Consider the following 13,423-nt stretch of genomic DNA (forward strand, 5'->3'; position numbering starts at 1 on the left):
TTGTCTAGGCCACTCCAAAGTCTTAATTTTGTTTTTCTTAAGCCATTCAGAGGTGGACTTACTGGTGTGTTTTGGATCATTGTCCTGCTGCGTAACCCAAGCGCGCTTCAGCTTGAGGTCACGAACAGTGGCTTCAGGATTTTTTTGCAGACAGCAGAATTCATGGTTCCATTTACCACAGCAAGTTTTCCAGGTCCTGAAGCAGCAAAACAGGCCAAGACCATCACACTACCACCACCATATTTTACTGTTGGTATGATGTTCCTTTTCTAAAATGCTGTGTTACTTCTACACCAGATGTAATGGGACATACACCTTCCAAAAAGTTCAACTTTTGTCTCGTCAGTCCACAGAGTATTCTCCCAAAAGTCTTGGCGATCAGCAAGATGTTCTCTGGCAAAACTGAGACGAGCCTTTATGTTCTTTTTGCTCAGCAGTGGTTTTTGTCTTGGAACTCTGCCATGCATGCCATTTTTGCCCAGTCTCTTTCTTATGGTGGAGTCATGAACACTAACCTTAAGTGAGGCAAGTGAGGCATGCATTTCTTTGGATATTGTTGTGGGGTCTATTGAGACCTCTTGGATGAGTTGTCGCTGCACTCTTGGGGGTAATCTTGGTTGGCCAGCCAGTCCTGGAAAGGTTCACCACTGTTCCATGTTTCGCCATTTGTGGATAATGGCTCTCACTATGGTTCACTGAAGTCCCAAAGCTTTAGGAGTGGCTTTATAACATTTTCCAGACTGATAGATCTCAATTACTTTCTCATTTGTTCCTGAATTTCTTTGGATAGCAGCATGATGTCTAGCTTTTGAGGATCTTTTGGTCTACTACACTTTGTCAGGCAGATACTATTTAAGTGATTTCTTGATTGAGAACAGGTGTGGCAGTAATCAGGCCTGTGTTTGGCTAGGGAAATTGAACTCAGCTTCCCAAAGATGTGATAAACCACAGTTAATTTATGTTTTAAGTGGGAGTGGGGTAATAACTTTTTCACACAGGGCCCTGTAGGTTTGGATTTCTTTTTAAAACTTTTAAAAACTGCATTTTGTGTTTACTTGTGTTATCTTTGCCTAATATTTCAATTTGATTTGTGAACTGAAACATTTAAGTGTGACAAACATGCAATCAGGAAGGGGGCAAACACTTTTTCACACCACTGTATATTGTAACTGCAGGACCAGACTACACAGGGCTTGTTTGCAGTCTGCAACACTCACAAATATGCATAGAAGCTGTGTATTCAAAACAGTAGGCAATTTTTACTTAGGACTTTTTATAAAAGTGCTTCATTTCTGATTTTGGATGCATTTGGAGCAATAAAATGATTACTAATGTAGACATAGTATTTAAGACGGGAAAATATTTTCATTGCTTTTTCGATAAAAATATCTTTCACCATGATCACATTTTTATGTGTAATATAATGCCAATAGAGTGTGAACGTATGAAGCAAACATTGATCACTTATATAACCTTCTTTAGTCATCCGACTAGCCTGTGTGTCATAGTCCTTTCTGAAGAATCCAGAAAATATGGTGTAATCAGCCCGATAAGCCTTTTCATGACTATTCAGCCGCTAATCTGCTTGAGAAATGGAATAACTGACGAGTGAAGCCATAAAATGAGTTAACAAACCTTGACCTGCAGCATCAATTGAAACCAATGAGGAGAGTGCAGACAGAATACCCATAAGGCCTTGCAACTATACATTTTTATATCTGAGGGGTAGTCCTGTTTTTGCGTCTTCCATGATAGTCGACATCTAGGATGACGTGATTAATAGGTCAATTAATGTCAGCATATATCAACTCGACCGGGTGGCCGATCGCTAACTGAATGAGACCAGAACAGGAGAGATTAATTAAGGTGAAAGCGATTAATTACTCACCAACCTAAACAAGTCAATGCAGATTATAGTAAGTGAGGACGGGACGACGAGGCTCCGTGTACAGTGATGTCTTCTCATTTGTAGTTTTTACTGGACTAATTAGGAAAATAACATGGGAATAAATCTGATAGGAACGTGTCTTCTACAACTCTTGTATCCATATCTCCGAGTGACTCCGGAGAGAAAGTCTGAAAATGTAGAGAGTGTTTTTACCTGTAATAAAATAATTTTCTGTTAAATGGTCATTGTCATGTCTCTGTAAATAGATACAAAATCTATTCCACCGGTTCTTTACTACAGAGTTGGGTGTGAACCAATATGGCTGCCATGGAGTCCTGAATGCAAAGTGGACAAGACTTTTGCCATTCAAGAGTGATAAATGTGACAACCCCAGATGTTGCTGTAGTGGATGGCACATGTGTTCCTAAGATAAGAGGAAATAGAACTCTTAAAGGGACAATGATATAAATTGAAGCTCAGGGTCTTCTACGCAAAATCTCCAACAAAGCTTCCAACTATCAGGAGTCTTCTCATATGGACCATAGGGACCTTTGGGCTCCCTCAAGCCCCAGTGTCCAAGATCGACTAACACCCATGCACCCACTATAATTATGACCCTGTTAAATGGGGGTTTCTTGAAGACAACATTTCTCCATATGCACTATTTGACATATGGACATCATCGTGGGGGACCAACTAGAGTCCCTCGTTCAGTCAGGTGGCCAGAAGTACCGCTGTGCAGAGACAATATGCTATTCTTAAGCTGCATTTACCCTGAAAGACAATCATGAACATGCATGCTGAGAACAATGGGATGCTATTGTTTAATTTGGTGTTCGTGTGTAAACAGGCATTTAAATGACTGACGATCAGCAAAGGTTTACCGATCGGTGATCATATCATGCTGCCAGTCGGTCCATCTAAATGTACTCTTACGATAAGTTATTATTAGTCAAGGTTTAAGGGTACAATAAATGCTCCTCAATGAGGCCTTGTGGATATTTAGAAATACTTAGAGACCTCACATGACTTCCATGGGGCAAGAATTTCAAGACAGTGGCAATACTTATGAGGAAGACATATATGATGTCCTTTATTATAGTCCTCCAATCGGCGCCATCTGACTATCTTACATGCTCTTGATTTCAATAGCACCAAGCAGGGAATAGCATCACTTAAAGTCACATAAAGTGACTTTTCGGTTCCGTTGACCCTCATTCCTCTTTGACACCCCAGCTAGGGAATTTGAGAACCCCTGCACCAGTTAATGGTGCAGTTATCTGTTAATTATATAATATATTACAGGTCGGGACCTTATGCAGAAACAAATGACAGCTTTTCAATAATTCAAAAAAAGGAGGCAGAGAGGTGACAGCATCTAAGACAAGGGCAGTCACCATTAACGCAAGAATCGGGAGAACTGACAAGCAAAGTTACCGCAGCATTAAGGGAAACATAGGGAAACAGCTGACACTGACTATCCATGTGTTCTGCTGTCATCATCTATACAGGACACAATTTAGCAGGTGTAGGAGCATGGTGGACTTCAAAAAAACAGATTAATGCAGACTCCTATTGCAATGGTTAAAGAGACTGCTCCTATTGGAGAGACATGAAAACCATTGACGAGTGGGTTGCACTACTGCCCTTCCCCAGTGCTCATCCAAGTGTGCGGAGTAACCACAATTGGGTCAATAGATGTGTAGGGGGAAGGAGAAGGAAAACGAAATATACAAGGAAAAGTCTTGGTACACCAGTATTCAGCTGGGTGACCGGGTGACCAGAAGCCTCATCTCCATCATTTTAAAATGGTTTACAGTCATTAAAACCTTGAGTTACAAAGTACAATGGTGAATACTGATATTAACTAAGCTTTTCCATTTTATTTCCAAATCTGCTGCAATAACACGAGGGTTTCGTATCTAACTGTGGTCTAGGTATGCCTTGAGTGACAGCTCAGCCGCCCTATGGGATATAGAGTGTGCTGGATTGTCAGTGTTTTGAGTGACAGTCTAGTTATCCAATCTGATCCTGGGGCGTGCTGAGCTGTCAGCATTGTGATTGACAGCCCCGTCTCTCATTATTTGCAAGCTATTTAGCTGGGTTGCTGTCTGCAGTCCAGTGTCAGTTATAGCTTTGCTGAAGTTAGGTGTGTGTGCTTGCTCTGTATCTGACTTCTTGCTGACCTTGGATATGCCGTTACTATTCGTGTGGATTATCCCTTCTGCCTTTGACGCTGTCTGACTTCAGGTATCTGACCCTGGACTTGGCGTCTGAATATCCGTTTGTTGTACTCCCTAGTCTCGTCTTACCCTCCTGGCATTTGACCACAGACTGTTTCCTGACCGTGCCTTTTTCTTACCCCTTTGTACTACAAGCACTACTGGTATCTGTACTCGGACCTCCTTAATACCCTGTCTTACTGCTTGCCCCTGAGTAGTGATTCAGCATCACACACTGACAATGCTCAGACAAGGTCCATAAGGGTCAAGATAGAATCAAGTAGATCATACATGGTGAGCTCATCAAGCATTTTCGGGAGCATGGCTGAATATGAAGGGCAGAGAGATATAATGGAAAAATAGATAACAATTGCTACTATACGTGGCTAATCGCAATCATTTTTTGGGGACCAGACAACTATATTATGTGTATTTGATGTTTGTTCAATGTTTGTATGGTCTGTGTTGGTAAAAAAAGATCAGGCATGTTGACATTCAACATGCCCGATCCTTTTTTCACAATACAGGCCACCAGATGTGTTTGGCAGCAGCTCATTCCACATTCAGATCACATGCTCGGTCAGGCTATGTGAGAATTTGTGGTGTAGACAGGACTCGGTAGGAATAGTTGACTAGCCGACGGCTATTGAATGTGTATGGCCACCTTATGTCATATATGTGGCTAAAATCATCCTCTCAAGCCGAGGAGAACAATTTCCCATGCTCTCAGATAGATCTGGATATGGACGGTATTTGTGAGCAGATTCGGCACAATTACATTCCCGCAGTCATGCTGATTTAGACAATGTGGATAAAGGACATAATTAGCTAATTCTTTATATGATGCAGACAGAAGCCGCTTATCAGAGATGTGGCGAGAATGACAAGTTGTTGCCGGCATTGAAGGTTATCCTTTGCCTTTGTCGGGAGACAGAGATGAAAACGCAGAATAGACATCATATGGGATTTGATTGTTATCTGGATCACACACCAGTACTTAACATGCACAGAGTTTCCCTCTGTAAAGCTTTCTTCATGCAGCGATTAATTGCAATAACTCCTAACAGGTTGACAAAGATATTACTAATCCCGATGACTGGTCCTTCGGGGGCAGCAGTAAAGATTATTAGTAGATAAGATGCACATTGAGGGTTCGCTTTAAAGAGAACTTGTCACCATATATCCCTATGAAGCAAATCAGTTCTCCGAGCAATGCTAATGGTCACTTTTTACTATTTTATAAGTGGAACCCGAAACCTTTTAGGGATTTGTAGGGAGATGTATAACTTGATGGTCCGGGACCCCAATGCAAAATCTGTAGCCGGGCCCTTCAGGTATAATGCACAATTCATAATATGGCCGAGGAGGGTGTGCGCGACTCCTACCTCTGCAACCTCTAGTGCTACGCCATAAAATGCATGGGTAAATGTGTAGCTTTTCAGCCAATCACATCAAAACTAGATATTTTAATATGTCTACTTGTGATTGGCCAAATAGATCACATTTATTATAGAAATACTCTGGGCTTAAGGGGATGAAGCATTAACAACGATTTAAAGGACATCAAGATGAGAATTCCTATCAAACATGGCATCAACACAAGAGTACGGCTTTCTTAAAAAAAATCATCTGGAAAATGCCAGTAAAAGACACGCCCCCAAAACACTGGAAAAACGTCAAAAATAAAGAAAAACACTCATTCTCAAAAATGTTGAAAAAGTGTTCACAATGCAATGGAAAAATTGATTACAGACTTGGATGTAACCTTGATATTTTCTCTATCATGATGGTATTTTCAATACCAAGTGACATGAATTAGCCAATAAATGATGAATTCGGTGTTTTAAAAAGCCACATGGTAGGCCCAGTTCCTTTGTCGCAATGGTGAAGACAAAGGAGCTGTCTTAGGACATCAGAACTGCTATTATTAGCAAACACAAGCCTTCCAAAGAGTATAAGGCTTCCTTCTTTTGCCTCTTGTTTTTCAGCCTTATTGAAAACGATCAATAGGGCTGAGGGTTTAAACAGATAGATTTGCGCGTACCAAAAGTCCAAAGGATTGTCCTAAGATAATTGCTGATAGGACACTCGGCTCAGAAAAAGTGCTCAGAAAAGGCTTAAAAGTTTGAACATTTGCATTTCTAAGTAAAAATTACTTACTGTCCAGATGTTCAGTATTTTGAGCGTCTTTCAACAGCTTCTTACGATACAAGTCAACGAGAAAGCTAAAAAGATGCCCTATTAAAAAAAAAAAAAAAAAAAAAAAAACATCTGGAAAATGCTAGTAAAAGACATGCCCCCCCAAAAAACACTGGAAAAACGCCCCCCAAAAAATGTCATGGTTAAAAATGTTGAAAAAGTGTTCACAATGCAATGGAAAAATTTATCACAGACTTGGATGTAACCTTGATATTTTCTCTATCACGGTGGCATTTTCAATGAACCATTTTAAAAAATGACTGTACTAAAATTACGGTTGTAATAAATGCTGAATTTCGTCGCACATGCGGCACGCCAGGGTCAGCCAGTCCTAGTCTGTCATCCCCACTTAGTCCAGAAAATGTAAATGATATGTTCTCGTAATGGCTTAAATACAAATGTAATTATATGCTGCAGAGTGTTCTGGAAGTAATACAGATCCCGAGGCCACAAAAAAACAACAAATTCTCAGCCAGACATCACTGACGGCCACGACCGGCGAATCTTGTCCTTCAATGAGGCCGTGATTGCTCTCAGCGGTTCTGCTCCATGACATTGGAAGTAATGTGATATAATCAGGGATTAATTGAACGGAGTTGTAGATGTGATAGGTGATGTGAAACCTGTTATAAGACAATCAACCTTACCTTATTTAAAAATTGCATGATTACCATAGTTTCATAGTGGTTTTCTGACTGACTGGTCTTTTCAGGGAAATGAATGAAAACCTGCAAAAAAGAGGGGTCTGTAGCCAGGAATGGACTTTCGGTTTTGTGTTAGGCATGGTAGGTGGAGAAGAACTGGGTAATAACTATGGGAGTAAATCCCATCCCTCCCGAGTCCCCCATACACAGAAACCCTTGGCTTAACCAAGCACTACTGTTCTCCATGAGAAAGAGCATTTCAATAACAGGATTAGCCGTTGAAATTCAACAGGTCGGATCCTTCTCTTCCTAAGCATCATTTATTGTGGTAGAGTCAGGAGGCACCTATGCATATTACATTATTGGCCGTTCCCGCCAAAACAAAATGGAAAATACTGATAGAATACCACAGTTATATGCAATGAGTATTCGAGAGAAGAGTATTAGAGATGAGCAAAACAATTTGCAGGATCTAGGTCCAGCAGCCACGTCACTACCACATGACTGTCGGATGAGATCCCTGCAAACTGCCTCCTACCTGCCAGAATATCAATTACTTTTTCGGTTGTGTATGCCTGGTGCGACATCACGCAACACACGCTTGACTTCGCGCTTGTCCTACAAATCAGAAATGGTAGCAGGATGTTGACAGGTAAGAGGCATTTCGCAGGGCTTCCATCCCGTGGCCAAGGACAACTGATGTGGCCTTTGGAACCAAAGTCTTACGAATCGATTCACTCATTTATAGTATTTAGACCTCAAGATAAACCATGACACATGCTAATATTCAAAGTCAACAAGGGTTTATAATGACCATACTCGTCAAGAGTCCAAAATTTCATGGGACTCTCCCATGAAGAGAACCAGAAAAGGAACCTTTTTCACAGGTTAGAATGAGTTTTATAAAACTGAACAATTCTCAAAAAAGCCCAAAAAACAGTGCATTATAGGTGGACATGGTTCGTGACTGTTATTTCCCAGGGGCCCATATGAATCTCAGTCCTCCCTTGCCTTAAATATTATAAGATGCAGCTGAAAGATCAGAGCAGCTACATGAGGTGGAAGAGGAGTAAGTCAAGGAAGGCTTTATTCATGTCACATCTAGGGTTTACCTTCTGTGTACACAATGCTGAAGTCTTTCAAAAGGGTTTTTCTCAAGAAAGGGATAAGGGAAACCTTACTGAATACTGGGATTGTGGAGTCAAACTCCCAGAGATACCGAGAACAGAGCTCTGTAGGCCCCCATCTGGATGGAGTGAATGTCTAGCATGTACACCTCTGCTCTATTCATTGTCTATGGAACTGTCAGAAAAAGATGAGTGCTTTAATCTGCTATCTTTGGCAGTAGCATAAGCAAAGAATGGAACAGAGGTCCACATGCTCAACGTCCACTCCATTCTCAGGATCTCTGGTGCTACCAGCGGTCAGTTCCCATCAATCAGTAAGTTATCCCCTATACTGGAACTCTTTTGGCCTCCTTAATGCCTATAGCAGCCTGTGGATCCATTTCACTAACTATCTCCTGGCATGCTGCCGAGTCTGTAGAAGGCAATAAACTCTTCTCTTAACTTTTTGGAACATTCTCTTGACAACCCAAGAATATAAGTGACCTGGTAGCCAATACCCATGAGGAATGGGTTAAGATTCTTCAAGAATGCTGCCAGAAGCAGCTGTCTGGCTATCCATCACATTTGCAGCAGGTCATAACAGCCAGAGGAGCTATGCGTAGTACTCAAGTCGCTTGTCATGGAGTGTTGAATAATTTTGAGACTGCGAGTCAGTAAAAGTGGCATTTTGTGGTGAATTTGTAGAAATCACTTGTTATATAAGTTGTGTTGAGCTATTTACATTGTTCTTGTTCCAATGGTTTATTGCAAACAGCAGAAAGTTGGAAACTTTTGCTAATAAACCTAATTTGCAATGGGGGTGGGGGCTGAATAATTATAAAAGCAATCATATATTGCTGTGTATTCTAACCAAACATGTACTATAATGACAGTCTCTTATATTTAAGCATCCTCCTCACTAAGATTTGGGTGAGTTTTAAGATGTATAAACATAAGGATCAGATCAATGTGAAGTAGCCGCTTCTTGTGCTGTAGGCACGGAAGCCATGGGAGGTTATTTGCATTCATTTCCTGATCAATGTTGCAGGAGCGGAGCTCTGTTTGCAGAGTAAATTTAGCATGCTACTCTGCAGGCAATTTCTTATTCTTAGATAAAGCTATGAGCTGTTTTCGGAAAGTCTTAAAAGCAGCGGAGATCAGCGTTCCACACTGAGCATCTCTGGAATAGAAACAATCAGATTCTCATCGCTTCTCCTACACATGAATTCTTTCAAAATGAATACAATGCTATACACAGATCCATATACACGGAGGTTTTCATGCCTGTCATCATTGATTCACTCAGATACTGTAATAAGAAGCAATTTTTATGATTGTGATACACAATTACCCAGAAGGACTGACAAAAAAGGGAAGCAAAGTGGAGTAAGCAAACAACAAAATCCAGGAAAGATGAAGAGAGCTAGACTCTCATGCCGTCTGTTTTGGATGTCTATTTGTAATATCTATTTTTGAAAATTTGGGAAAAAAAACTTTGGTGCTTTTACAAGTTGCAATATTTGTAAATTATTGACTTCCAAAGTTGCTGCCATTGTCATCATGACATGAGTGTATACACCGTGACAACTATTACATGTGTCAATCCTGGACCTCCTCCTTCCCTCTAACAGAATAACTTATTATTTAATTGTTATGTTCTGCTACCAGAGCTAAGGAAAGAGAGGAGATCTGTCCCTACGATAGAACTCAGCTGAATCCCTACGATGTAACAGGGAACCTGATCCTGCGATCAGACCTGCTAAAGTCCTAAGCTAGTCTGTACGAAGACCTATAGATGTGGGGGAGGAATCCCTACAAGTACTAAGGACTGGGAGGAATATGGGACACCTCCTAACTGAAATAGTAGCAGACAGACGAACAAACAAAATATAAAGAACATAGAGGTCAGTAAACCAAGCAAACTAACAGAGCAAGACACAGAGCACAGGCTAGCTAGAAAGTAGAAATACAATGAAGTCCAGCAAAGCCAGAAGGGCGGAGCAGGATAAATAGGCCAACAAGGTCATGTGACCAGCAAAGGAAAAAAAACCTAACAGCAAGGTTCTAACAGTACCCCCCCTTCTAAGAGGATCCTCCGGATCCCCTAGGACCAGGCTTATCAGGAAATCTCCTGTGAAACGCTCTGATAAGTCTGGACGCGGAAACATCATCTGACCTCACCCAAGAGTTATCCTCGGGTCCGAAACCTTTCCAGGCCACAAGATACTGCAAACTACCTCTATACCGTCTAGAGTCAAGGATGCGAGAAATTTCATATTCCCCGTCCTCCACCACCGGAGGAACAGAGGCAGAGGCGTCACCATCCGACACAACAGCTTTTTTTAACAGAGAGACATGAAAGACCGGATTAATTCTCCAGGAGGTAGGAACCTCCAACCTAACAGCAGATTGGTTGACAACCTGAAGCACCTTAAAGGGCCCTACAAACTTGGGACCCAATTTCTTAGAAGGAATCCTCAACCGCAGATTCCTAGAGGACAACCAAACCATGTCACCAACAGCGAACAAAACCTCCTGTCGTTTCCTATCAAAGTAGTCTTTAGATTTTCTGTTGGCCTCCTGAAGATTACCACGCACATCCGTCCAAACTCTTTCCAAATCACCGGAAAAATTCTCCTCCTCAGGCACGGCAGATCCCAACTTGGAGAACGACCCAAACGACGGATGTCTCCCAGAACAACAAAAAAAAGGCGAACAACCAGCAGAAGAAGATGTATGATTGTTCAGAGCAAATTTGGCAAGTGGCAGAAACTCAGACCACCCCTCTTGATTGTCTGCCACAAAACAACGCAAGAACTGCTCAACATCCTGGTTTTTCCTTTCTGTCTGGCCATTAGATTCAGGATGATATCCGGACGAAAACGACAAATGAATTCCCAACCTGTCACAAAAGGCACGCCAAAAACGAGCCACGAACTGAGGACCCCTATCAGAAACAATGTCAGTAGGAACGCCATGAAGTCTGACAATTTCCTTGACAAAGGCCTTAGCGAGAGTTTTAGCGCAGGGCAGTTTGATGAAGGGAACCAAGTGACACATCTTACTAAAACGGTCCACGACCACCCAGATGACAGTAAAACCCTCAGAGGGGGGAAGGTCAGTTATAAAGTCCATAGCCAAATGTGTCCAAGGAGCACTGGGGACCTCCAAAGGACAAAGCAACCCCGCAGCAGGAGTATGTGAGGACTTAGATCTAGCACATACAGTACATTGGCGTACCCACTTAATGACTTCCTTCTGCCATCCAGGCCACCAAAAACTGCGACCCACCAGTCTCTTGGTCTCAGAGATTCCGGGATGACCTGCCAACCGAGATTCGTGACACTCAACAAACAAATCTCTCCTAAAGGTCCCAGGCACAAACAACCTCCCATGAGGAGTGTTAGATGGGGCATTCTCCTGAGCTTTAAGAATCTCATCTTCCAAAACGGAGTCTAAAGCAGCTATCACAACACCTTCTTGTAAAATGTTTTCCTCTTTCTCAGCACCGACTATGGGAGAAAAACTGCGAGACAAGGCATCCGCCTTAACATTCTTAGTACCAGGGATGTAAGTAACGGAGAAATTAAACCGCGAGAAAAACAGTGCCCACCTAGCCTGACGGGCATTCAGGCGCTTGGCAGCGTCAAGATATATCAGATTTTTATGATCCGTAAGAACCTGAACGGGAAATTCCGCACCTTCCAAGAAGTGGCGCCAGTGTTCAAATGCGAGTTTAATAGCCAATAATTCCCGATTACCAATATCGTAATTCAATTCAGTCTCCGAAAATTTTTTTGAAAAAAAGGCACAGGGATGTAATCCATCCCCGTTATCCTGAGACAATACTGCGCCAACCCCCACAGAGGAAGCATCAACCTCAACCAAAAACGGCCTAGTAACATCAGGCTGCATAAGGATGGGAGCAGAGGTGAACCTCTCCTTGAGATACACAAAAGCTTCAATGGCCTCAGAAGACCACTGAACCGCATCAGCACCTTTCCTGGTGAGATCAGTCAGAGGTTTGACAATACTAGAAAAATTTTTTATGAATTTTCTATAGTAATTGGCGAAACCCAAAAACCTCTGTATCGATTTCAAACCAATAGGCCTAGGCCATTCCTGCACAGCCTGAACCTTAACCGGATCCATCTCAAAACCTTTGCTGGAGATAATGTAGCCCAAAAAACTAATTCTCTGTACAGCGAACTCACATTTCTCCAGCTTAGCAAAAAGCGAATTGTCCATTAATAACTGTAATACCTCACGCACGCTCCGCCAATGAGACTCCAGATCTGGCGAATAAATCAAAATGTCATCCAAATACACAACCACATTTTTACCGATCAAAGGTCTAAGGATGTCATTAATCAGATTCTGAAAAAATGCAGGAGCATTAGTAAGACCAAAAGGCATAACCAGATTCTCAAAATGACCCACAGGAGTGTTAAAAGCAGTCTTCCATTCATCACCCTCCTTCATGCGCAACAGATTGTATGCCCCCTTAAGGTCAATTTTAGAGAACCACTTGGCCCCCAATAACTGGTTAAACAGATCAGGAATCAATGGCAGTGGGTAAGGATTGCGTACCGTAATTTTGTTAATCTCACGAAAATCCAGACAAGGACGTAAACCGCCGTCCTTTTTTTTTACAAAAAAAAATCCAACCGCCACAGGAGACTTAGAGGGCCTAATGTGACCGGCGGCCAAACTTGTCTGTATGTATTCCTCCAAAGCCTTCCTCTCAGGAATAGTAAGGTTAAATAAACGACTTTTAGGAAGAGTCGCTCCAGGGACAAATTCAATAGAACAATCATAGTCTCTATGGGGAGGCAAAACCTGCGATTCCTTCTCAGAAAAAACTCTCCAAAAATCCTGAATAGGAACAGGCAATTCTCCCCTATCCAAAGCTGCAATACGCCCGTTACAACACTTGTCATAACATTTATGGCTCCAGGATTTAATTTCACTGGTAGACCAATCCAGTACAGGATTGTGACATTTTAACCAAGGCAATCCCAATATTACTGGAGAAGGCAAGTTATTCAACACTACCAAATCCAATTTCTCATGGTGAACACCATTAATAGTGAGAGGAAATTCACAGACCTTGAGAGTAATATTCTTCAAAGGGGAGCCATCCACAGAAACCACAGCAATGGGGGATGATAAAGGTTCAGGTTTTAAATTGAGTTTTTCCACGAATCCCCCATCAATTACATTCAGTGTAGACCCGCAATCAACAAACACCCGAAATTCCATTAATTTTTCCTGAGCAATCGTGGAAGCAGCTAAAAATATACCCTTGGAATTTAAACAGGCAATACGGGCGTGACTGACCATTTTTTTTTCTTTCTTCATACG

The 13,423-nt window shown here is 41.8% G+C and overlaps 1 protein-coding gene across 4 annotated transcripts in view; it reads right to left on the minus strand.

Moving 5' to 3' along the window:
- The window catches only part of HHAT (hedgehog acyltransferase), a 411,417-nt gene that overhangs the window by 27,037 nt on the left and 370,957 nt on the right, over positions 1 to 13,423 (minus strand). The window contains exon 12 of one of the 4 annotated variants that reach the window (XM_073671999.1): positions 1,945 to 2,101. The exons of the other annotated variants lie outside the window; for them this stretch is intronic. Within the exon in view, the coding sequence (XP_073528100.1) occupies positions 2,031 to 2,101 (71 nt within the window). The 3' untranslated portion in view covers positions 1,945 to 2,030. Of the gene's footprint in view, positions 1 to 1,944; positions 2,102 to 13,423 lie in introns of those variants that run through there. 4 annotated transcript variants of the gene reach the window in all.

The sequence above is a fragment of the Phyllobates terribilis genome, unplaced genomic scaffold (assembly GCF_046119375.1).
Source record: "Phyllobates terribilis strain yellow unplaced genomic scaffold, ASM4611937v1 Scaffold_3__8_contigs__length_932513732, whole genome shotgun sequence".
Taxonomy (NCBI): domain Eukaryota; kingdom Metazoa; phylum Chordata; class Amphibia; order Anura; family Dendrobatidae; genus Phyllobates; species Phyllobates terribilis.